General features: G+C 44.1%; 1 protein-coding gene across 1 annotated transcript in view; it reads left to right on the top strand.

The window, feature by feature from the left end:
• The first annotated feature begins 421 nt into the window (after window positions 1-421).
• The window catches only part of Mypn (myopalladin), an 88,158-nt gene continuing 63,577 nt past the window's right edge, over window positions 422-25,002 (top strand). The window contains exons 1-2 of the mRNA NM_182992.2: window positions 422-656; window positions 11,091-11,987. Of these exons, the coding sequence (NP_892037.2) occupies window positions 11,092-11,987 (896 nt within the window). The 5' untranslated portion in view covers window positions 422-656; window position 11,091. The remainder of the gene's footprint in view (window positions 657-11,090; window positions 11,988-25,002) is intronic.

Here is a 25,002-nt window from a genome sequence, read left to right as displayed (position 1 = left end):
GTGTTCCTTCCAGTGGAGGTGGAAGAGGAGAACCGGCTCCTAAAAGCTGTCCCTAGATCTCCACACGCACACTATGGTACCTGTGCACCCCCCCACACACACACACACTCACAAAGATAAATATATATTTTTAAAAATTAACAAAAAAGTAACAAATTCCAATTCGCATTTAAAGTAATGCCATTTTTTTTTGGACAGGCAGAGTGTGATGTATTTCATTTACTATTAATTCAAAATATCAATCAATAAACACCTTGTCCTTCTGGCGGTAAATGAAATTCCGTAGGTAGAAAAATACCACTGACCCCAGCTCCCGTAGGTGCTGTCCCGCAATGGAATCCCTTTGCTCAGTGTTCTCCTGTCCAATCAGGTGGAATGTTTCGCAGGCACATGGTTTATACAGCTCAAAATAACTTGGGACCTGAGAGCTGACAAATGCTCTGGCCGCGGCGGTGACGGTTGCCCAGCTTCTAACAGCCATCCTCACCAAAACTACGGTTAACTCCTCGCTCTCTATGGACAGCCACTCTCTCTCTCCAAGGGCGTGAAGACTTTTCCCTTTCTCCAGCGTTTTCATCCAAACCTGCTCCTTGGATAACTACCGTCACAGAAGCTTGCCTGGGTTGGACATCGTTGGGTCACCTAAAAAAAGAAAGGTAATATCTGGATTTAAGACTGAGAAGTGTGTTCTGATAGTGGGTTCCTGACAACAGAGAAAGGGTATTTGAGACCACTGATTACTGTTCCTTAGAGAGAAACCTAGGATAACTTTCTAATTACGTATCATGAGATACAAAATCAAACGGGAAATGAGGCTTTCTATTCCAAAGCGTTTGGAATAGGGGCTGAGACTCACAGAGTCTGTATCCTACTGGAGTTCTAAGGGGGGGCGGGGGGGGGGTAGCTGAACAGGGGATCTCTCCGACAAATGTTAATGAACTCGTCGATTATACTAAAGTGGTTTATACGGAGAACATGGGTGCTAGGCCCGTTTCCTTCTTAAAGGAAATCAAATCTAAAATAATGAGGCTCCATGGTTGGAGGCTTTCATTTAAAACTTTTTTTTTTTTTATCCTGTAAAAGGATCTGCTTGCTTGCTAAATTTAGTGTTGGGAGATCTGCTCCCTGGATTAATGTGCACAACAGCTGCAGAAAGCCTGCTCAAGAGACACTTCGCTCTCTAGCGCTTGCTCTCTCTCTCTCTCTCTCTCCCTCTCTCTCTCTCTCTCCCTCTCCTCTCCTCTCCCCTCTCCTCCTCTCTTTTTCCTTCTCTTTCCTCTTGCCCTCCCCTCTCCCCTCCCTCCTCCTCCTGTCCCTCTCTCCAGTTCTATTAGAGATACTTGGCAACCACTGGCAAATGTTTGGCCTGGTACACTGCACTCTTAGCCCCTAGCAGTAATAAGATGTACATCTTGAATATTTTTAAGACTATATTAAGAGGAAAGGTAGATCATTCATGTCTCCAGTCATAAGCAGTGAGAGGTGTGGAGAAATGGCATAACCTCACCCATGAATTCCGACTCCGTTCATAGTTAGTGCAGTTTGAGAGAGATGAAACAGCTATCTAGATTTTCTCCTCTCAAATCACTAAGGCAATATGAACATTCTCATGTTAGTAATAATTTAGTAATGAGACAGTGAATTTTATAGGCTATGAATTAAAATTTTGTCATAACTTCACAATTTCTTCTTAATAATACTCTCAGATTCATTTAAAATCTGCAGTGCTTTTAAAAGAAATCAAGAATAGAGAGATACTCTCTCTCTTTTGATATTTTATTCAACAACAAGCAAAATATTTAAAATCAAGGCCACCACACAAAATCTGAAATGCATGGAGATGACACTTCCAGAGGTTGAGAGCATAAAAATGGACCGTGGAACAGCGTTGTAAAACTATCCAAATTCTGGAAGGTTCTCTATCCCCACGGACACTGTGTGGTTAATGATAGCCACAATTCTGTGAACACCAGCTCTTCATACATCTTTAATTTACAGATAGGCTCCACACAAGTTTCTGTTCTAATGAGCAGCAACAATATAGGTCAGCAAGATGGTGTCATGGGTAAAGACACATACTGCCCAGAGTCCAACCTGAGGTCCATTCCCAAGGCCCATATCGTGTAAGGAGAGAACAGACTTCCGTGGATTTTCCTCTGACCTCCACACCATGTGGTGGTATACATGCGCAATACAACAACAAATGTTTTACACCGTATCCACTTAGGACTATAATTTATGAACATGATAAATTTAGAGGCATATTTAAATAGAGATATATAGGTATAAATATTTTGCGAGCTGGTTTTGGACTTCACCAAGATAGCTTTTACAAAATAAGTTTTGAAAAGAAATGGCCCGGGAAGAGGTTTTTTTTTTGGTTTGGTTTTTTTTGTTGTTGTTGTTTTTAAACAGCTTTCCCCCTTTGCTAGGGAATGAAAGCTAATGACGTACTTCCACGTGTGTTTTCATAAGTTCCTATGGTTGTCTACAGAATGCCTACTACACTTTTGAAAGTGTCACACGTTTGCTTCAAGGGAACAGCCTGCCTGTGTGTCTGTGGGCCACATGCATGTCTGGGGCCCTCAGAGGTCAGCAGAGAGCACTGGAGCCCCCGGAAGTGGAGCCACCGGAAGTTGAACTTGCATCCGCTGCCAGAGCAACAAGTGCTCTTGACCCTGGGGCCAGCTTTCCAGTCCCAAAGCATATTTTGAATAGACAGATACTGTTGGTGGCAATACGCATTAGTGTGACTGTACCTGTGGACACTAGAGAGTTCCCAGAGTGAGTCACCTTGACAGGCTCCGCACAGGCTGCCTGGCTCATAGCCCTTCACTGGCACCTGCACCCCAACCTCAGCAGAGCCTCCAGACCACACTCACCCCCACAACCACGTACACACACTGTGCCAGTTTAATTAGGGAACTTCAAGGTCTTAATTACCTACCATACAAAGAACTGATATAAACAGAGGTTAAAGAATGTGAGTAGGCCCTTTTCTTTTTACTTTTTTTTTTTTTAAGAAAATTTAGCCGGGCGTGGTGGCGCACGCCTTTAATCCCAGCACTCGGGAGGCAGAGGCAGGTGGATTTCTGAGATCGAGGCCAGACTGGTCTACAAAGTGAGTTCCAGGACAGCCAGGGCTATAGAGAAACCCTGTCTCGAAAAACCAAAAAAAAGAGAGAGAGAGAGGAAGGAAGGAAGGAAGGAAGAAAGGAAGAAAAAGGAAGAAAGGGAGAAAGGAAAAAGGAAGAAAGGAAGAAAATTTGAGTTTAGGAGGATTGATGGAAGTTTTATGGGTTTGACACCCTATGTCAGTGGTTCTCAACCTGTGGGTCTCAACCCTTCCATACTGTCCACATACCAGATATCCTGCATATCAAATATTTGCATTACAATTCATAACAGTTGCAGAATCGCAGTTATGAAGTAGCAACAAAATAATTTTACAGTTGGGGAGTCACACGTGAGGACCTGTATTAAAGGATTGAAGCACTAGGGAGGTTGAGAGCCACTGATCTATATAATTATTCAGTGCTTTGGACAGCTTCCATCCCTGTCATTGGAACTACCATCAACCCTTCATGCTCCTCTCTCTCTCTCTCTCTCTCTCTCTCTCTCTCTCTCTCTCTCTCTCTCTGTGTGTGTGTGTGTGTGTGTGTGTGTCTGTCTGTCTGTCTGTCTGTCTATCTATCTGTCTTCCTGTCTCTGTCTCTCTGTCTCTCTCTCATATGCTGGAGTACAAACTCTGGGCTTTGTACATGCTACATGGTACACCACGGAGCGACTCCTACCTGCCAGGCCCTTCAGATCCTAGATTCTTTCCATTGATGGATCCTGGGAATTTCTGTTTGAAATACAACTGCTTGCTGTATTTCAGATCCAGTGGTAACTGGCCTCTGGCATCAGGACCACTTACAATAATCTCTTACAGCATCTCTCCCATGTCGGTGGCTCCTCTGTGTGCAAACACTCTCTCTACATTGTACAGCCAATTTCCCTTCCTTCCACTTGCCTCTGCCCTGTTTTTTCAAAGTCCTTTCATGCTGCCAGCCTCTGGCCTTCAGGGAGGGGTCCGTTAAGAGACCCTCTCCCATGCTCCTGGGCACGGCCTCAGCTTTGCCCCTTTATCCCAAGCTGGTCTCAAATTCACAACCCCCACCCCTACCTCAGCCTTCTAAGAGCTGGGCTTATACATGTGTGCCTCTGGGCTCAGCCTCAGGGTATACTTTCACCAAGTCAGTTGTCTGGATTTATCTTTATCTACCGTTTTCCTTCCGTCAGGCTGGAAGCTCTTTAAGAGAGAATGTCATATTATTACTGGACCTTTGGCACTTTCACGTATCTCCTCCCCAGGTCTATCTAGACAAATATAAATGCCCAATGCCACTCACATCATGAATAGACTACAAGTAACGCAGACGTGAGGGTAATCGATGTAGTAGGAGGATCAGGCACCACAATGGTGCATAAAGTGCATCTCACTTACAGCCAAATGTTGAAAACGTGTTCCATGCACAGCTCTCTAGAACTGGTCCCTCTGCACTGAGATTTGCCTATTGGGCAAGTAAGGGTTTTTTCTCCAAAGAACTCCCATATCCTGGGTGATTCTGGGAAATTCTGCTTATATTTCTCAAGCACTCAGAAAATTGAGGCAGGAGGATTGAAAGGCTAGTCCGAACTACATAGGAAAATTCTGTCTGGGGGTGGGGGGAATGGGGTCAGTGAGACGGCTTGGTGGATAAAGGTGTCTACTGCCAAAACTAATGAGCTGAGTGTGATTCCTGGGACCTACATGGTAGAAGGATAGAGCCAACTCCCACAGGTTGCCCTCTGACCTCCACATGTATGTAATGGACACTTATGTATGCACACATGCATTCTCTCTCTCTCTCTCTCTCTCTCTCACACACACACACACTATAAATGAATGTAATTTTTTAAAACGACAGCACGCAGAAGGTAGAAGCAGGAGGATCAGAACTTCAAAGTCACTCTCAACTACAAGTTGGGTCTGAGAGCAGCATGGGCTACAAAAGAACCTGTCCCCAAAACGTAAACAAAGCCCCACTGAGAACACAGCCTTATTATCACCCTAATGAAAATTCTAGGCCTGGTAATTACATATCAGTGGGAAATAATTATCTCACATGTGCACAGCACTCTATTTTTAAGACGCACTCACAGATAAACCAGGGGGCGAGCGGGCTTGTTTTCTGTGTCTGCATTTGAAGGTGAGTTGCTTAAAGATGACTAATTTTCCTATGTCAGTGTTCTTCATAAAGGACTATTAAGTATGAGGCTGTGTTTTGTGTCAATCTGGAAACTAGGTTTGGACTTTATGGGTGTGTTTTGTTTTATGAATGGACTTCCCACACTGCGCTGAATGTGCAGTAGTGTTTAAAGAGCTGTATATAAATATAAATATATGACATTTCCTGTTCCACAGCTTTGCTAAGGCTAATCGACAAAAGTTGTGCTTGCTGATGAAAATAAATGTTTAGATATATGTATGCATTGTACAGTGATTAGTCAAAGTAATTAATATATATAGCTCACATGTGTTGGCATACGTTGTTCCATTAGCTATACATGCTATACATGCTATACAGAGCATCTCCAGAACATAGTGCTTTTGTCTCATTGAGATTGTGGACCCTTGAGCTACCTTTTCTCACCTCCAACCATTGTGGTTGGTTTATTTTTTCCAATTAAATATATAATTATACTTGACATGTTTAGCATGTGCAAGACTCTATGTTCAGTCCCTAGCACCAGAAACAATAATGATTGTTTATTCATTGTTAATTACTGATCATTAATGCATTCATTGTTAGTATTAGTAATAATACTAACAATTATTGATAATTATTGATATTTCATAGCCAAAAATTTCCAGCACTTATGATTAAATTTGAGATTGTTAATGCTGGGCTTTGCCAATTTTCTGGGCACTACCACAGTTTATTGGTTTGTTTGCTGGAGACCCAAGGCAGGACCTCCTGCACAGGAGGCAAGTGCTCTACCGCTGAAATAAATCCCCAGAGTCCCAATTTAAATAGTCACTTTATAAGCAACAAATGAATTTATAGTACATGAACTTTCTTAGAGCCTGACGAAGGATTATACTGAATTATAATGAGTCAAGAAATATTCCCAATGGGTTGGGGATGTAGCTTAATAATGGCACCTGCCCAGCATCCCTGAGGCCCTGGGTTCAACTCCAAGTACTGGAGAAGAAGCAAAAAAGACCAATAGAACAGCACATGCTTTTAATCCCAGCACACAGGAGGCAGAGACAGATGGATCTCTATGAATCTGAGTCCATCTGGTCTTTGTAGTGAGTTCCCGTACAGCTAGAGCTACACAATGAGGCCTTGCAGAGAGAGAGAGGGAGGAAGGGAGAGAGAGAGAGAGAGAGACAGAGACAGAGACAGAGACACAGACACAGACACAGACACAGACACAGACACAGAGAGACAGAGAGAGAGGGGGAGAGAGAGAGACAGAGAGAGAGAGACGGAGAGAGACGAAGAGAGAGAGAGACAGAGACAGAGAGACAGAGAGAAGGTTTTAACAAATTTTGTTTTAAATGAAACAAAAGAGTTATCAGAGCAGAATCTCCTCAGGAAAAGTCATAGGGAAAAGAAAACACGAAGAAATTTGGCCAAGTCAGTACGTTTCTTGTGTGGCTGCTCTGTCTTAGGATGGCTTAGGATAAGTCTCTCAGGATGACTGATGGGATCGCCTCATTTCCAGCTTGGTCCAGTTCACAAACACCAAAAAGTCTCCTCCAGAGCAACCACTCATCTTGTTCTGAAAGTGGCATAAAACCTGCATTTCAATTTACAGGGAACAAAACATGAGACTAGAGTCAAATGGCACAGAACGGCCCAGATAAAATGTTTAAGAGAGCTCAGAGTTTCCACTCCCCAAGTTTGATCCCGCAGGCCACCCGGCTGCGCCGGCCGTAAATTCTCTGGTCTTTCTCTCATCTCTCATTCTTATCCTACGATCAAATCACTGGCCTCTGACTTGACAGGCGATCTCAGATCCAGCCATTCCTCACCACCTCCTGCTGCCGCCACTCACTGGCCCACACCAACATAGGAACATAGGCAGTCGTCACGACCGCCTTCTACGAGAATCCTCTCCATTCAGAATGTAGGACAACCTGAAGTCCTTCCCAAGATCTGCAGGTCTAATATGATCTGGCCTTCTTCCTTTTCTCCTTTTCTTTTTGTTGTTGTTGTTGTTGTTATTTTGAGACAGGGTCTTACTCCATAGTTCAGGTCATGTCAGAACTCACTATGTAGTCCATGCTAGCCTGGAACCCATGACGCTGTACCTGTGTTGGCCTTCCAAGCACTGGGATTAAAGGCACAAGCCATCATGCCCAGTCTATAGCCATGTACATTTCTTACCTCATATCTTCTGTTCTTTTTACTCACATTCTTTTCAAACACAGGGTTTGACTCAACACACTGAACGCTCATCCTTTCTGACCTGACATTTCTCCCCGACTGGGCAGGTTGCTGAAGTCTAATGGATTTGGTTTTCCCAGCTAACACACCTTTCGTGAGCTCTGCCCCTTCCTGCTTTACATTTGACCACCATGCCATACTTTATTCTTAATATTGATATCCTCATTCCTCCCCATTAGCAAGTCAACTCCATAAAGAAGTGATGTCTTTTATTGGCCACTCGATACCTAGAATAGCACCTGGCATATAGAAGACGCTCAGTTAAATTTATTAGGTGAAATGGCAGGGTTGTAGCCCAGGATAGAACACTTGCCCAACATGCATGGAGCCGTTTATTTATTTATTTATCCATTTATTTTTGCAATACCACATGGTTTTTCTTTTGACTATGAGTTTCCTTTTGTTATTTGGTCTTTTCTACTTAACCCTGCAATTAAAAAAAAAAGTAATAGATCAAATAGGAAGTTCTAGTGAACAAGAAACCAGCAAGTATTTGTTGACCACCTTCTGCTCTCTGACTGTTTTTTCTCTTGGAAAAAAAAAAAAAAGATAATGATAATGCCAGTTGCATCCCCGTAGAAACAGGTTGTGTTAGAAGGGCTTTGCCTTGAAGCTCAGGATATTGCATAAACGTCTCAGTCCCTCACCTGCTGAGAGATGAAGCCATAATTTTAATTCGGATCTCTCTAATTTTATGGTCAGTGCTCATTTCTATGCTGGCTTCAGTCTAAGCCAATACAACACAGAGAGATAAAGGCGAAGTCACATTACAACAGAGTGAAGCACCAGCATCCCTCAGAGAAGCTTCCTGGTTTATAAGTGTATCCAGAGAGTCAAGCTAAAGAAGTAAATGAATGGGTAATTACAATAACACATCCATGCATATTAACTATGTTTTCAAAAAGCATCCTGAGCCTCTTTCCACACATCTGTTCTTCCACAGGGTCCATGCACACGTGAAAATTCTCAACTGGGATATTAGTTCTGTTTTCATGTGCTATTTTATGTATTACCACTCTACAAAACTTAAAACCATCCTAGTTAATGAGCATGTCATAATTTGTTTGGCTGATTCTTATTGAACGTAGTTCCAATTTTCATATTTTCATACTCTCCTTCGTACCCTAATGACCATCTTTCTGCGTCATCCAACACCTTTGAATTTTAAATTCATCCCTTTTGAAGGCACCGCAGACTTCACTGAATTAACTCCAGTCAGAACTGTCTCCGGCTCTGGCAAGCACACAGAGAAAACATTCTCTGTGAGTGACCCATCTAGCCATCTCTAACTGCCCTCTCAAGGTGACCGCCTACTTTGCCAATCGTGAGGTTAGTTTGGGATAGCACCGTGGAAGTCTAGGAGCCAGGGAAGTTCCTAGGAAGCCTTCAGTGTGATATAAGTGAGAGACTGCAGTGTCAGGCAGAAGAGATAGATCAACTGAAATGGGTTTTGTTGTGAATCTTAGTGATTTAGGGTATTATTTTCTCCCCCATTTTATTGAGAAGACCGATACCTAATATCGAAGAATGTCGTGTAGTCTTCGTTCAGTTATCATCCCTGAGGGTGGGTGGAGTCAGTAAATGGGAAGATTATGGCCTTCTCTGAGTGTCTGTTTGGGATAGAAGAGAATTAACTGGCCGGGCGTGGTGGGGCACGCCTTTAATCCCAGCACTTGGGAGGCAGAGGCAGGTGAATTTCTGAGTTCAAGGTCAGCCTGGTCTACAGAGTGAGTTCCAGGACAGCCAAGGCTACACAGAGAAACCCTGCCTCGAAAACAAAACAAAACAAAACAACCCCCCCCCCCAACAATCCCCTGCCCAAAAAAAGAAGAGAATTAACTGCCCGGGGGTCAAAGGTGAACTATCCCTCAGCAAGCTGCAGAGGGGACATGAGAAAGATACCACCACCAGCAAACACATGTTACTGTTTTCTTAAGGTTGTAGAAATATTTCTGAAAAGGTGATATATTTGAATATTTACTATTTAAAAACTAAGACTGTGACACCTCCTGCTAAGCACTGAATTCTGTAACCTTTCATCACTTCTTTTAACCAAAGGTAATGTGAGACAATTTTAAAAACCTAGGTTTGGGGGCAGAAGAAATGGCTTAGTCATTAAGAGTACACACTGTTCCGATTTTATTCTCAGCACACCTCTGGACTTATGGGGCACTGACTCTCATGTCACACCACACACAGACATACAAATAACTATCTGTTCAAATTTTAAATCTCAAACAAACAAACAAACAAACAAAAACCAAGGCCCAACAGTTTAGACTCAACATGAAGGGTAGATGATCCTAGCATTTGAGAGCAGGCTGAGTCCAGCAACAACACTGAATTGAAACAGTGTGTCTCCTACCAAACAACATAAATACTGTTCGTTTTTCATGCGCTATGTCAAGGCTACATCTTCAGTAGCTAAAATAATATGTTGCCAATTTCTTTTTTGTTTTTCTAGAATTCTATTATCATTGAGTTCATAAAACTGACAGGTGTGTGTGTGTGTGTGTGTGTGTGTGTGTGTGTGTGTGTGTGTGTGTGTCTTCCAGGTGGCTCTGTGGCTTAGTTGGCTAAAGTGCCTGTCTCATAAACAGGAGATCGTGTTGTAAACAGGAGATCGTGGGTTTGAATCCCAGTGGGGCCTGACTAACACTTTGCTGGGCGGTGGTGGCACACGCCTTTAATCCCAGCACTCAGGAGGCAGAGGCATGTAGATTTCTGAGTTCGAGGCCAGCCTGGTCTACAAAGTGAGCTCCAGGACAGCCAGGGCTATACAGAGAAACCCTGTCTCGAAACAAACAAACAAACAAAAAAACAAACAAAAATATCTTAATTATTAAAAAAAAATTGCTGCCAATACCAAAATCGGGCTTAGAAGGGCCAGTGAGATGGTTCAGAGGGTCCAGGGGCTTGCAGCCAAGCCCAGGTATGATCCTTAGATTCCCATGGTGGAAGAAAGAACCTTCATGGCACCTGAAAGCCATATACACATACATACATACATACATACATACATACATACATACATACATAAGTGGCATTTTAAAAATTAGGCTTAGACATTTTTTTCACATTTTAGGCAAATACTCTGCCACTGAATTCCATTCCCCGCCCTGATACTGTATTAAATCACCATGATTATCTCATAATGTGTACAATTGAATTTAATGTAAAGTTGGTTTTCTTTGTTTGTTTTTTACTTAAATAGTAATCCCCAGGTGTTGTTTGTTTATTTGTTTGTTTTGGATTTTTGAGACAGGGTTTCTCTACATAGCCCTGGTTATCCTGGAACTCACTTTGAAGACCAGGCTGGCCCAGAACTCACAGAGATTCATCTGGCCTATGCCTCCTAAGTGCTGGGATTAAAGTCATGGCCACCACACTCGGCAAAATTTTATTTTTAATTTCAGAGAAGCTTTATTGAGTTAGGAATCATCGTTACATCTTTCACTTTTGTGAAAAAATGTCTACATTAGGTGATATGAGCTTTAAAAAAAACACACAAACCATAATTTAAGTCTCTGTGCTGAAGTAAAGGCAGGCTTGTTATTCCGTGGCAATAATCTGAATTGTTCGGCTATTCTCCTCGTTTTGTTACAGCATGCAAGAAGACAGCATAGAGGCATCCACTTCCATCTCTCAACTCCTGAGAGAAAGTTACCTGGCTGAAACCAGACATCGTGGGGACAACGAGCGAAGTCGAGCTGAGCCCTCCTCCAACCCTTTCCATTTCAGTGGTCCTGGGGCTGCAGAGGGAGGAGGCCCAGAGGACCTTCCGGACCTTTCTGCCTTCCTGAGCCAAGAGGAGTTAGATGAAAGTGTCAATCTGGCGAGGCTGGCCATCAACCACGACCCCTTGGAGAGAGTGGATGAAGCTCAAGCCAGGAAGCGTCTGTCTTCCGACCAGACGAAGCATGCATCCAAGCCAAGCTTCGAACCTGCCTTCCACCAGGACAGCTCCCGAGGTCCGGCCAGTCCTAAAGACAGCCCGCCAGAGACCAAGAGGCCGCAGTACAGTTCTGAAACCCAGTCCAAGAAAGTTTTCCTGAACAAGGCTGCCGATTTCATCGAAGAACTTTCCTCCCTTTTCAAGGCTCACAGCTCCAAGAGGATCAGACCTCGGGCCTGCAAAAACCACAAGAGCAAGACGGAATCCCAAAACAAAGTTCTGCAGGAAAACAGCCCCACTTTCTCAGATCTAACAGAAAGGCGAGAGAGAGCATCGGTCCCCATTCCCATCCCTGCGGACAGCAGGGATAACGAGCTGAACCACGCTATTGAACAGCGAGAAGCCAAGAGGAGGGAAGCCGAGTTGGCTGCGGGGGAGGCTGCGGCTGGAGACAGCACCCCTGGCTCTTCGCCTTCATCCCTATACTACGAAGAGCCTCTGGGGCAGCCTCCCCGCTTCACACAAAAGTTACGGAGCCGAGAAGTTCCGGAAGGCAGCCGAGTCCAGTTGGATTGTATAGTGGTAGGAATTCCACCGCCCCAAGTAAGGTAAAGACTGCCAGTGAGCAGTGTTTAGCAATTCTGTTTGCCATGATCGTTGCTCCAGAAAAATTCCATACTTCCTTTGAGAAAAGGAGCTGGGAGGAAAGGCAGGAACATAGCGCCGGCTACATAAGTAACTCCGTTTATACTAGGGCTGAGGCTGTGTCTTGGTACTACGGGTAGAGCGCTTGCTTGCCCAGTTTGTATGAGGACCTGAGTTCACTCCCTCACTCTGGCACTGCAACAAAAGTCTGGATTCCCTCAGCACAAGCCTTTACTCTAGCACTCTGGACGGAGAATCAAGGGGATCAGTAGCTCGAGGTCACCTTTGGCTACATATACAGTGTAAGGCAGTCTGGCCAACAGAAGACCCTGTCTCCCTCTATTTTTTTTTCTTCTAAGAGCCATATAGTTTAAAGATTTTTTTGTTTTTTGAGACAGGGTTTCTCTGTATAGCCCTGGCTGTCCTGGAACTCACTTTGTAGACCAGGCTGGCCTCGAACTCAGAAATCCACCTGCCTCTGCCTCCGGAGTGCTGGGATTAAAGGCGTGCACCACCACGCCTGGCCTATTTTTAAGATTAAAAAAAAAAATTATGTATGTGCTTATATGTATGGATGTTAGTGGAAGCCGGATTGGATCCCTTGAGACCTTGTCTCAAATAATTAAAAACAAATGGGGGCGGGGCAAGTGATAAGATAACGGCTGATAGATTTTAAGATAGACTATAGTTGTGGATAAGGCCAATTTTAAACATTTACTCTACATATGTAAAAGTCTTTCCCTAATATGTCTAATGAGCAGAGGAGATGTCCATCATGTATGTGTGTGTGTTCCCTTGTTTTTACCTATGTGCATGGGCATGAGGGTATGTCTGTGTGTGTGCCCCCTTGTTTTTACCTATGTTCTGGGTTGTGGAGATCTGAACTCTGGTCCTCATGTTTGTGCTTCAATCCACCGAGCCATTCCTCTGGCTTGAAAATGTATAGATTTGTACATTTTTGCCTGGCTGATTGACCAGTTTTGGGTGACTATTGAATTACTTCTATTTGGGGAAGAGGTACTTTATAATTGTAGTTGCTTTTGTTTGTTTGTTTGTTTGTTTTTGGATGGTGTACTGAACTGATTCTTGTAGCTGAGACTGTCACCATTGAGAAATGTCAAGAATGAGTGATTTAAACCGGGCGTGGTGGTGCACGCCTTTAATCCCAGCACTCAGGAGGCAGAGGCAGGTGGATTTCTGAGTTCGAGGCCAGCCTGGTCTACAAAGTGAGTTCCAGGACAGCCAGGGCTATACAGAGAAACCCTGTCTCGAAAAACAAAAAAAAAAAAAAAAAAAAAAAACAAGAATGAGTGATTTGATCTTTTACTTAAAAAACAAAAACAAAAACAAAAACAAACCAAAACAAAACCCCAGTCTAACCAGAAACCCGAGAGTTAGATGGGCCTCTCTAGGGTATGTGTGCTGTAAGCTGAGGGCTCAACAGCTTCTAACCTAGACCCTCACGCTTCCGAGTCGGGTGCCTTACCCACTGCACGGTCTCCCAGCCCTAGAGACACCCATGTAAGGCACATGAGCTTCAGGCATCCTGACTTATATGTGCTGTTCCGAACTTCAGGTGCTAATTTTATTCTAGACTTTGAATGATTTCCTTATATATTTGTGGTCCCACCGAATCTGGAACCAACCAGCCGGTATCTGCTACCTCTCTTCTTACCATATGCTAACATGTGAATAGCACACATAAAATACATTGCATTTATGGCGAATGACTGGCGTTCAGAGTCCTGTAAGAGTTACTATGCTTCTTTAATCACCCAATTACTGCTAGAATATGACATCATTACTATGTAAACTTTATTCTCTGTAAGTCAACAGTATTTCATCTTTTTCTTTCATACTATTCCCACTATGAAACAATCACGGTAATATGAATAATTGTATTTTATATATGCATACTAATTGAAAGTATTCTGGCCCAAAGGCACATTCATATATCAGATTTTGCTTTCAAGGGCCAGGTGGTAGTAGTGCACACTTTTAATCCTAGCACTCAGGAGGCAGAGGCAGACAGAGACCTGTGAGTTTAGGCCAGCCTGGTCTACAGAGCTGGTTTCAGGACAGCCAGGTCTACACAAAGAGAAAGCCTGTCTTGAAACACCACCCCCACACCACCACCACCATCAATCTGCAAAAAAAATTTCCTTTAAGATAAAGCATACCCAGTATTATTTTTACAGTGATATAGACAGGTCAGGTTACCCAGCTGACCTTCACAGCAGGGTTTTGATGGTTCTGAGTCTTGAGAGCCAAGTTCTACTTTTGGCTCACACCAGTGACTCACTCAGTGAATCAATAAGGACCGGGGGAAACTATACATTCAGGGGAATTGTTGTAGTTAATCACTGGAGAAGTCCCTCGGGATGCCAGGAACATTGAGACCCAGGAAGAGAAGCTGCAGAGAGAATCTGGCTCCCAGTGTCACTTGTCTTCACCGGTAGTGTACAGCTGATATTGTTCTCATCATTTGGGAGAGCATTTGGGAAAGCAGAGATTCATCTTATGTCTAAATTGTGAGTTATGCAGTTGGCCAACGACACAGGAAAGAGTAGTAACAGTGGTGTCCGACCTTCTCCTTTAAATATAACCGATGACACCTCCTGGAACTATGGTCAGGAAAGCTTGTGAGCTGTCATTCCAGCAGCGTGACACATGCCCCTCCATGGCTTCAGGTCAGTCTAAGGAAGCTGTTGAGCCCTCAGCCTACAGCACACATACCCTAGAGAGGTCCATCTAACTCTCGGGTTTCTGGATAGACTGGGGTTTTGTTTTGTTTTTGTTTTTTTAAGTAAAAGACCAAATCACTCATTCTTGACATTTCTCAATGGTGACAGTCTCAGCTACAAGAATCAGTTCAGTACACCATCCAAAAACAAACAAACAAACAAACAAACAAAACAACTACAATTATAAAGTACCTCTTCCCCAAATAGAAGTAATCCAATAGTCACCAAAACTAGTCAATCAGCCAGGCAAAAATATACAAATCTATACATTTTCAAGCCAGAGGAATGGCTCGGTGGATTGAAGCACAAGCATGAGGACCAGAGTTCAGATCTCCACAACCCATACAGTGCAAGATTCCCAGGTAAACTGATTAGCTAGACTGGACAGGATGGATGAGCTGCTGGGTCAGAAGAGACCTCGCCTCCGTCAATATTGTAGAGAGTGATTGAGGAAAACCTCCCATGTGACTTCAGATTCCCCCTGACCCTATGCAGGAGTATGAACTCACACATATACAAACTGCATGTATACACATACATGGTCACACACAAAACCTGTACACACACATGCACACATTCACATGTGCATACACACATACACACACAATGAAAGTCATGTAGGAGGACTCTATGCAGCAGTACTAATTTTACCTAGGAAGAACTTCTCTGCTGACAGAGCTCGGGTCTATATCAACAGTTGGTCTGAGGCCAGGAAGTTCATAGGAATCCATTATATTCATTTCGGAATGAACTGGTACTGAAATTCCTGACTACAGTCGTATAAAGAAAACTATAATTTTCCTGGTCGGCTATCAGCTGTCGCTGTTTTTCTAAGCATGGGGTTTATACAAGTCTACTTAGAGAGCAGTTCTTTGTTTAGTTTTTATTTTGCTCAGCACCATTGTCAATGCAACTATACAAATAATATAAATGCATACCAATGCCTTCCAGGAAGGTGAGAAAGAAGTCACCCTAATTTTTGCATGTGCCCTATGCTTGGCTTCTTCTTAATTTCTATAGCAATAGACCATATGCTCTCAGGCTGAGGTAGGGAAGGTAGAGGAAGGCTGTAGAGCTATAAGGCATTCTAGTTGAGCTTTTAAGACTAAACTGGAGCTAGTTAGAAATGAACTCACTTGTTATTCAACAAACACACACCGAGTCACTAACGTCGTTCAAAGCCAGAGTTCAAAGCAGCGAGCTATTGGAGGTTATCGACCTTGTTTTCAAACCACATCTAAACCATACGGAGAGAGCAGCTCATAATCTACTAGAGAACGTAGACGTGTAATCAGAACGCTGCAGCATTGTGTAATAAGGGGTGTCCAAGGAGGAGGGCTGGGGACGCCTGAGTTTGGTCCCCAGCCGTAAATAAAACCAGACGTGGTGACACATGCCTATAATCAGGACTTGAAAGGTGGAGGTAGGAGGGTCAGAAGTTCAAAGTCATCCATCATCCTTAACTATGATAGCAAGGTTGAAGCTAGACTAGGCTCCATGAGACCCATGGATCAGGGAGTCTCAAGACCTTGTCTACTGGACATAGGACAGGGGGCAGAGGGCAGAGGGCATTGTAATATTTTTGTTGTGACAGGGAGGAAACTGATCTAAGCAGAAAGGAGAGTAGAGCCAGATGATTTTGAAGAACCTGGAAAGCAAAGGCCAGAACAAACCAGAAGCAGTCTCATGTCATACGAGCGATGCGAAGGGGAACATTTCAGGAGGGTGATTCCAGAGGGATGGATTAGATCGGAAAAAGGTGGAGTGCCGAGGCTTCTGGGAACGGAATGGAAGGTACCCTGGGCATCAGCTACTCCAGCGGGGTGGGACGCTTGCCTTGAGAAGGAGAAGGAAGGCTGCCAGGTTCAGATGAAGCTGAACTTGGTGACTGACTGGACAAGGCGGATGATTTAAGGAACAACTCCACGTGACAAGGGTGGGCGTCCTGTCGTGCTGGGGAGGTAGCAAGCGGATCCTTAGGGCTTGCCGGCTCCAGGACAGTGAAAGACCCTCATGGATATTAGGATGCTCATGCTCCAGAACAGCCCTGAGCATATAAAGTCAGTACTGATCGGGCTCCGTGAGCCGTGAATAGAGGACGTGAAACTGGGAGGGGGTGTGGCGGAGAGGGTGGTCTGGAAGGAGTTTGATAGGGGGGGTGGAAAGCTTAGTATGATCAAAACATATTGTATACATGTATGAAATTAGCAAAGAATGAATTGGGGGGAGAAAAAGAGATAGACAGTAACAATAACACTGGATGTCAACCTCTGGCTGGTACAAACATGTGTGTGCATACCCACACACACGGACACACATGCACACACACACACACGCATGCACACACACGCATGCACACACACACATATTCTCACACAGACACACACACACATACACACACTATTCCACAAGTTTGGAGCTGTGCACGGGGGTGGGGTGGGAGGGTGGTGGAAAAGGCTTCACAGGCCAGGGCTGGCTAAATGAAAGAAACAGTAGGTTTGTGAAAGATGCTGGCAAACTCTGAGTCCAAGGGTCTAAAAAGAGCACAATTCTCATTCAGAAAAGCAGATGGAACCAGGAGGGGTTCCACACTCCAGAGTAAGGAGTATTAAGTAAGGAGGAGCAAGGAGTAAGGAGGATTAAGAATTCAAAATTATTCTTAGCTGCACATGAGATGAAGCCTGAGACCCTGTCTCAAAGAAATTAGGACATCCAAACAGTTAGCCTGGACACTGACAAGAGTCTGCCTCATCATGCTTGTGCCTTTTATAAGGCTGAGTTGATCTAAGAGGACAGAGGGGGGATCGTGTTTCCCTACTGTTTACAAAGGGACTGGTCACACAGGTGACACACAGGTGACAGCGAACAGTGACTCCTGACTCAGTCCAGTGCTACAATGGAAAATATTTTCCAACTTTCTTTCAACAGTAACTAACTCCCCCAGAAGGGAAAAAATAATCCTCAAAATTTCACACACACACACACACACACACACACACACACACACACACACACACACACTCGCACTTAAGATAAAGTCAATATGGTTAAACTTAAAGGAGCTGAGGCAAAGACAGCCTGAAGCCTGCTTGCTGCAGACTAAAGCCCCTTGCAGCATCTCAGAGGACCCAGTGACACAGATTTTAATCCGTTGGATTCTCCTAACAGTACATCAGTTGACGGATCTCAGCTGGTACGGTGCTTGCCCACCGTGTGCGAGGCTCCAAGTTCAATCCATAGCAAAGCATAGATCAGGCTCCATGCATGCTCAGCTGTGACCCTGGAGCTCAGAAGTTGGAGGCTAGAAGGACCAGATATGGTCCTCATCCTGGTCAAAATAACAAGTTCCAGGGCAACCTGAGACTTTGTCTCAAAAATAATAATGACAACGATAGTAAAACGATGCATAATTTTGGCTTGTAACATAGGGTCAAGAAGAAAACGACATTTTCTACTACTTTAGTAAGAAAATATTTGTCTGCTGGGTGACTGTCTCTCAGGGACCCTGTGTGTAATGGAGACTTTACCCATGTGCATGTAACTTCAGTTTAGCTGGAAACAGATGTGTATGTATACTCTTGGTTTCCAAGTTAATTGTGTGCGATCTCTCAGTAGTAGGGAAGTGCTAGCTCGCTGAAATCAGCATTTCCGAAAGGCAAGCAAGCTTGGACAGAGCTTTATCTTGAGTCTTGGGAAATGGCATCTACTGATGCAGTGGCCCCAGATGAAAGGGTCCACAGGAATCCCCAGCAAATGGCCCTGATCCCTTTCTGTGTCCTGACTCCAAATTCTCTGCCCAGGAATGTACAGCTGGGTCACTCTCTGCTTGTACACAAACTTCTAAGGCAATGCAAGCTGGCTTTTTATAGCTATCGGCACTTGCTGTGGTCGTTAGGTTTCCTTATTGCTACTTCTGGACAATTGCTTGAAAGTAGCATGCCTAGGAAATGAGATGTTTTAAAACAGAAGAAAGGATCTTGTGCGCCCATGGTGGCTTGTGTGTGTAAGCCCAGCATTTGGGAGGTAGAGGCAGAAGGGCCAGAAGTTTGAGGTCTTTCTAGGCCAATTAGCAAGCAAGTTGGAGGCCAGCCTGGGCTACATGAGACTCTGTCTAAAAATAAAATAAAGATATATTGGGCTGGGCAGTGGTGGCGCATGCCTTTAATCCCAGCATTCAGAAGGCACAGGCAGGTGATCTCTGAGTTCTAGGCCAGCCTGGTCTACACAGCGAGTTCCAGGACAGTCAGTTCTACACAGAAAAATCCTGTCTGGGGGTTGGGGAGTGGGGAGGAAAAAAAAAAAAGAAAGACTATCTTAAATATTCTGTGATTTCAGGGCTTTTTCTTGTACCTTTTGGGAGACCCCACATTCTCCCATTCATTCAATGAGTATTTAGCATATTTATGTGTCGCGTGTCTAAGGTTAGAACATCAAGCAAGACTCACAAATTCTCCGCCTCCAGAAAGCTTTGAGCTGCACTTCTCGATCTTCCTGATGCTGCAGCTTTTTAATACAGTCCCTCACGTCCCAGTGAACCCCAACCATAAAACTGTTTTCTTTGCTACTTCAGAACTGTAATTTTGCTACTGTTATGTATCACTATGTAAATACCTGATATGCAGCCCCTGTGAAAGGGCCCTTTGAAACACCAAGGGCTCAGGACCCATGGGTTGAAAACCACACTGGTTTAGCGCCTAGTTGGGGATCAGATAATTAGAAATTACACCAATAATAATATATAATTTTTAATAGCAGCGGACTTTATAAAGGAGGGAACACACAGTAGGGGGACAAACCTGATGACTGGCTGGGGAGTTTTCCCCTAAAACCTGGTGCTAAAGCTGCCTGTGAGGGATGACTAGAAGTTAGTCCAGTCAAGTGGAGGGTGGGGCAGAGTGTTGCAGAGTGAGGGGGACAGAAATGCAAAGCCCTCGGGGCACACAGCCATGCTACTGCTTAGGATTCAGCACTGAAAGAGTAGATGTAGCCAGAACCTGAGGGGTGAGGCAGACATGGTTTTGAAGTAACAGAGAGCAAGGCAGCTTTAGATGGCTTCTGAGGCAGGCAGAGCGGCTTGTGGGCTAGCAGCGTTGAGAGCTACTGGGGACCTGAACAGGCAAGCAATGTCATAGGCTACACCCAGGACTTAAGATGAGGCCAGACACTCTTCTAACAAGCTGCTGGCACCTCGCTGATGATTGGCGGTGCTCAGCATTGCGTATGTCTCTAATTTTGTCAATGATGTAAAAGTTTAAAAAAAAAAAAAAAGGTAAGGGCCAGGGAGATGGCTCTCTGCAGGTGAAGATGCTTGCCACTAAGGCTGACAACCTGACCTTGATCTGCAGAGCCCACGCAGGTTGTCCTCCAGCCGCAACGTGCACACCATGGCACCCGAACACCCCCATACCCAATGTTTAAGTATAAGGTTCTTTCTTTTAAAGATTAAGTGTATTAGTCAGTCTGTCATGTAAAAACGTGAGGTGACTGGAATTAGAATGTCTATATTCTTTCACTCCATGACTTAGCTTCCTTAAGCCAAGTCCCTGTTCAGTCTTTTTCACGCTGTGTGGTATATCAGCACATGGCTACACTGTTGCTCCCCCCGGCCCCCCATGACTGATCTTCTTCAGTGTTTCCCCCTACATTTATAATGGTATATACTTCCAATATAGCCTGGTGAACGTGTTTTCACTTCTTTTTTTAATGTGGGTAGGGATGAGATTAGAGGCAGTGTCTGTATAACATCAACCTCATAAAAGTAGCAAATTGTCTTCCCAAAGAATTGTTCTGACTTTTGGTCTCACGGAGATAATGCAAGGGTTTTGGTGACTCTGTATCATGGCCAATATTGGCATTACCAGTTTAACTAATGGAGTGGGTATGAAGCTCTGCCGCATATTATTTAGTTGATCATATTAAATTTTTTATTTATTTGTTTAATAATAATGGGTGTTAATAGCCACAAACATGGTGGATTTTTCTATTTCCTAAGGCGTCCTGTAGCAAATTTGTTTTGTTTGTGTTTGGTTTTAGGCTTTGCAGTTCCCACTGGTCCTGATCTTATTTCTGACCTTAACAAGATCGATTTCTACCCTTTAACATTATGTGGGATTTTGTTAAACATCCTCTCCTCTAGGAAGTTTCTTATTTAAAAATCCAGTCAGGCATCATGGCACATGCCTATAATCCCAGTGCTTTTGAGGTAAAGGCAGGAGTTTCAGGCCAGCACGGGGACTAGAGCTTGTGTTTAAAAAAGAGAAGAAAACTTAATTTGGGTGTATGGGTAAGAGAGCAATGTAGAGTGTGTGTGTGTGTGTGTGTGTGTGTGTGTGTGTGTGTGTTTATGTGTGTGCATGTGTGTGTGTTTGAGTATGTGTGTATGAGTGTGTGTGTGTGTGCAGGGATATTCATCCATGAATGCTCATGTAGAGGAGAGAGTTGTTTCTTCAGCTGCTCTCCACATTATTCTTTGAAACAAGGAGGATGTCCTGACAGACCTGGAACTCACTGTCTTGCCTAAACTGGCTAGCCAGAGAGCCTCTGGGAATCTGCCTTCTGACTTCCAGCCTCCTACAGTGTTTGGGGTTGCAGGTGTGCTTCATTGACCCTGGCTTGTATTCTTCCCTCATATGTGTGCACACATACATGCACACACATGTGTGGTATTTTAAGACTCGGGGAGCCTTGGCTTACCAGGGACCAGGTGAGTGAACCACAGGAGCCGGGATCGATGCAAAAAGCAAGAAGTGTTTATTGTTCCAGTGCACTGGGGTCGTCCTAGACCCAAAAGAGAGGTGGCGACCCCCAGCACCTGTTCAGTGAGTTTTTATATGGTTTCCAGGGGCAGAACAGAGCATCAGCAACTAGGCACAATACTATTGGCAGAACAGTGAGCCCTTTAAACTGATTGGTCTCTAGGGAATGAGGTGACAAGGAAATTGTCTGAAAGTGAGCAATGATCAGCCCTGGGGAATGTGCCCCCACCTGCAGGTCTGCTCCCACCCAGCGGTCTGAGAAATGCTAATTAGCCTCTCCCTTCCCAAGGGGTGAGTGTTTCATGACCTGCCCAAAGTCCCTATGCTGATCTTTTCAGTATGTGTCTCAGTGTGCACAGGAAGGTCAGAGGACGAACAGCAGGAGTGGGTTCTCTCCACCCACCACATCATTGTTGGAGAGCTAGACTCTGTCTCTCCTACTTACACAGAAAGCACTTCATCTGCTGAATCATTGTCCAAGCCTAAGTTTAAAAAAAAAATAGTAAGAGAGAATTTAAAGGTTTTTTTCTCCTATGGAGATCATCGATTTCTTCCAGCATCATTCCTGTTAACATAGCAAAGAATACGGGCTTTATAATATTAAGAGAAACTCAGTTTTTGGGTTTTTTTTTTTTTTTGAGATAAACATATCCTAGCCGGGCTGTGGTGACACACATCTTTAATCCCAGCACTTGGGAGGCAGAGGCAGGCGAATTTCTGAGTTCGAGGCCAGCCTGGTCTACAGAGTGAGTTCCAGGACAGCCAAGGCTATACAGAGAAACTCTGTCTCAAAAACAAACAAACAAACAAACAAACAAACAAGAGATAAATATATCCTGGTCACAATCTATTATCTTTTTGATATGTTTCTGGATCCGGTTTATTGGCATTTGGTTTAGAACTTTTGCATTTTTTGTTCAAGTACAAAATCAACTTCAGTTTTCCCTCTCCTACTTCTGTCACAAAAGAATTGCCCCAAACCCCAAGGGTGATGCTTAATCCATGCCAGGGAGTCAACCTTGGAACTCTCTGTGGTTTGCCTCTTTATGACTGGTAGGGGCCTCCAATCTAAGTTAGGGGCTACTCTCTTCATCATTATTATCATATCATCCCTATCTAGTCAGTGTTGTAAAGAAATACCAATATACAAATTTTGGGTCAATAAGAAAACCAGTTTTTCATGAGTGTTTTTCCTCCTGGCCCCAAGCTCCCGAAATAATGACTATGAGACTCAAAATATATAAACAAATACCTTGGCCAGATAGCCTAAAATATATAAACAAATACGTTGGCCAGATAGCCTCAGCTGGTTCCCCAATTAGATAACAACTTAATAACCCATTTATTCCCATCTAAGTTTTGCCACATGGCTAGTTACCTCTGCCCAAGTTCAGTGCATCTATCCTCCTTCATGTTCTGGGGCCAATCTCTCTGTGCCTGGCTCTCTCCCAGAATCCTTTCTCTCTACCAGATGTCTCTCCTATAGGCCATAAGGTTTTGTTTTTTTTTTTTTTAATTGACAAGTGATGCATCCATACAACACACAAGATGTTCTCTCTGCAGGGTACACTGGGAAAATGCATCCCAAATGGTAAGAGAAAAATAGGGACCAACATAGAAAAGAGGAGTTGCTCTAAGAAGGAATAGTTAAACTGGGCAGGGCACTCTGGAATCTGAGGCAGGAGGATTTAGAGTTTGAAGCCAGCCTGAGCTACATAGACCTGTCTGGAAATTTGATAAGTAAAACTCTTTTGAGAAAGATGGAATAAATTGTGGGCTACACTGAATGCAAATTAGAGGCAAATAAGGTGAAAACCTCGGTAGCATGAGTTAGATATTATTAACTTATTTATATTATCGTTAAATTATAAATATTAATGCAAATAGGTATTTAACTTAATAGTAGTGTGACCTCGGGAGAATTGAAAGGATAATAGGCACAGCAGGTAGATTAGAAGTGTCTTAGTTAGGGTTTTACTGCTGTGAACAGACACCATGACCAAGGCAACTCTTATAAGGACAACACTTAATTAGGGCTGGCTTACAGGTTCAGAGGTTCAGTCCATTATCATCAAAGTAGGAGCATGGCAGCATCCAGGCAGGCATGGTGCAAGAGGAGCTGAAAGTTCTACATCTTCATCTGAAGGCTGCTAGTAGAATACTGTCTTCCAGGAAGCTAGAAAAAGGGTCTTAAAGCCCACGCCCACAGTGACACACCTACTCCAACAAGGCCAAACATCCTAATAGTGCCACTCCCTGGGCCAAGCATATTCAAACCACCACAGAAAGTGAAAGGGGCAGGGGTTGTCATACCAAAATGGAAGATTGAGGACAAGTGTCTGCCTTCCCTTCCAACCCCTATCCAAACCTAATAAAAACCATAGAGAACATCTGGGATCTGAGACAGGATCTCTTCCATCTCAGGATCACCTCACACTTACTCTGAAGCTACAGAGCTTCTGTTTCTGCCACCTCCCCCTCCAGACTTTGGGCTCACCACTGTGGGCCTCCACATCTGGTTTCTTGGTGCTGGGGACCCAACCCAGAACCTCTTGCACATCAGGCAAGACTTCACCAATCAAACTACATCACCAGCCTCAAATCTGAGACTTCTAGCAATTCCCTAAAAGGTAGAGATCCCACATGGAAGACAGATACCAGTTCTGTGAGTCTCGATGCATCTATAAACTAGAGACATCCTCTTTAAGATAAATAATCCAACCTCCTGAATATACAGTAATGTATACAGACTATACAATAAAGGCCTCGGAAGGGTCCTGTAAAATCTAAAGATTCACTGACATCTTAAATAATATGAACCCTGATTGACAATGAAAACCGAAATCCAAATCATATTTCAGAGAAAATGGGATAGGTCTTAGGAACGCTTCTGGGCATGCTCCAGATTCAGAGGGGAGAAACCCAATGGCTAGAAGAGGACACTAGCAGTCAGCGTGATCAACCTCGGGGCTACATTTAAAGCAGCTGTGTGGGTCAGGGCTTCCCACTTTCTTTGCTTGGGCTGAGCACCCAGCACAATCCTGAATACAGGAGCCAACACAGCAGGTGTGTTCCGGAGGGGCCGGGGCAGTGGCCCAGGCAGTGGCCCAGATAGCTAACAATAGCCAGGAGGGTTGGGGCACTTCTGGTACACAGCGTTCGTTCGCCCGGCTGAAATCGCGGCTGCCTTTCACCAACAATCACCAGAAACTCTTGTCTCCTGTAATCAGAGCCAATTGTCCTGAACAGGCAAGGGTTTCAAACAGCTCAGGAAAATCAACACCCACCCAGCTCCCTAGGGAGCAGACAAAGGAGTCCATTCTAGAAGATGTAAGTTAGCAGGGTCCAGGCATGGCTCGTTTGGTAAAATGCTTGTTGCACAAACCTGAGGGCTTGAGTTTGGCTCCTCTGCCCACACATAATAACCTCGCCTAGCCACCGGAGCATGCTTTGGTGGCATGAATAGGGTGGAACACTGG

Source organism: Mus musculus, chromosome 10 (genome assembly GCF_000001635.26).
Source record: "Mus musculus strain C57BL/6J chromosome 10, GRCm38.p6 C57BL/6J".
Classification (NCBI taxonomy): Eukaryota; Metazoa; Chordata; class Mammalia; order Rodentia; family Muridae; genus Mus; species Mus musculus.
This window is presented reverse-complemented; position numbering and strand designations above follow the sequence as displayed.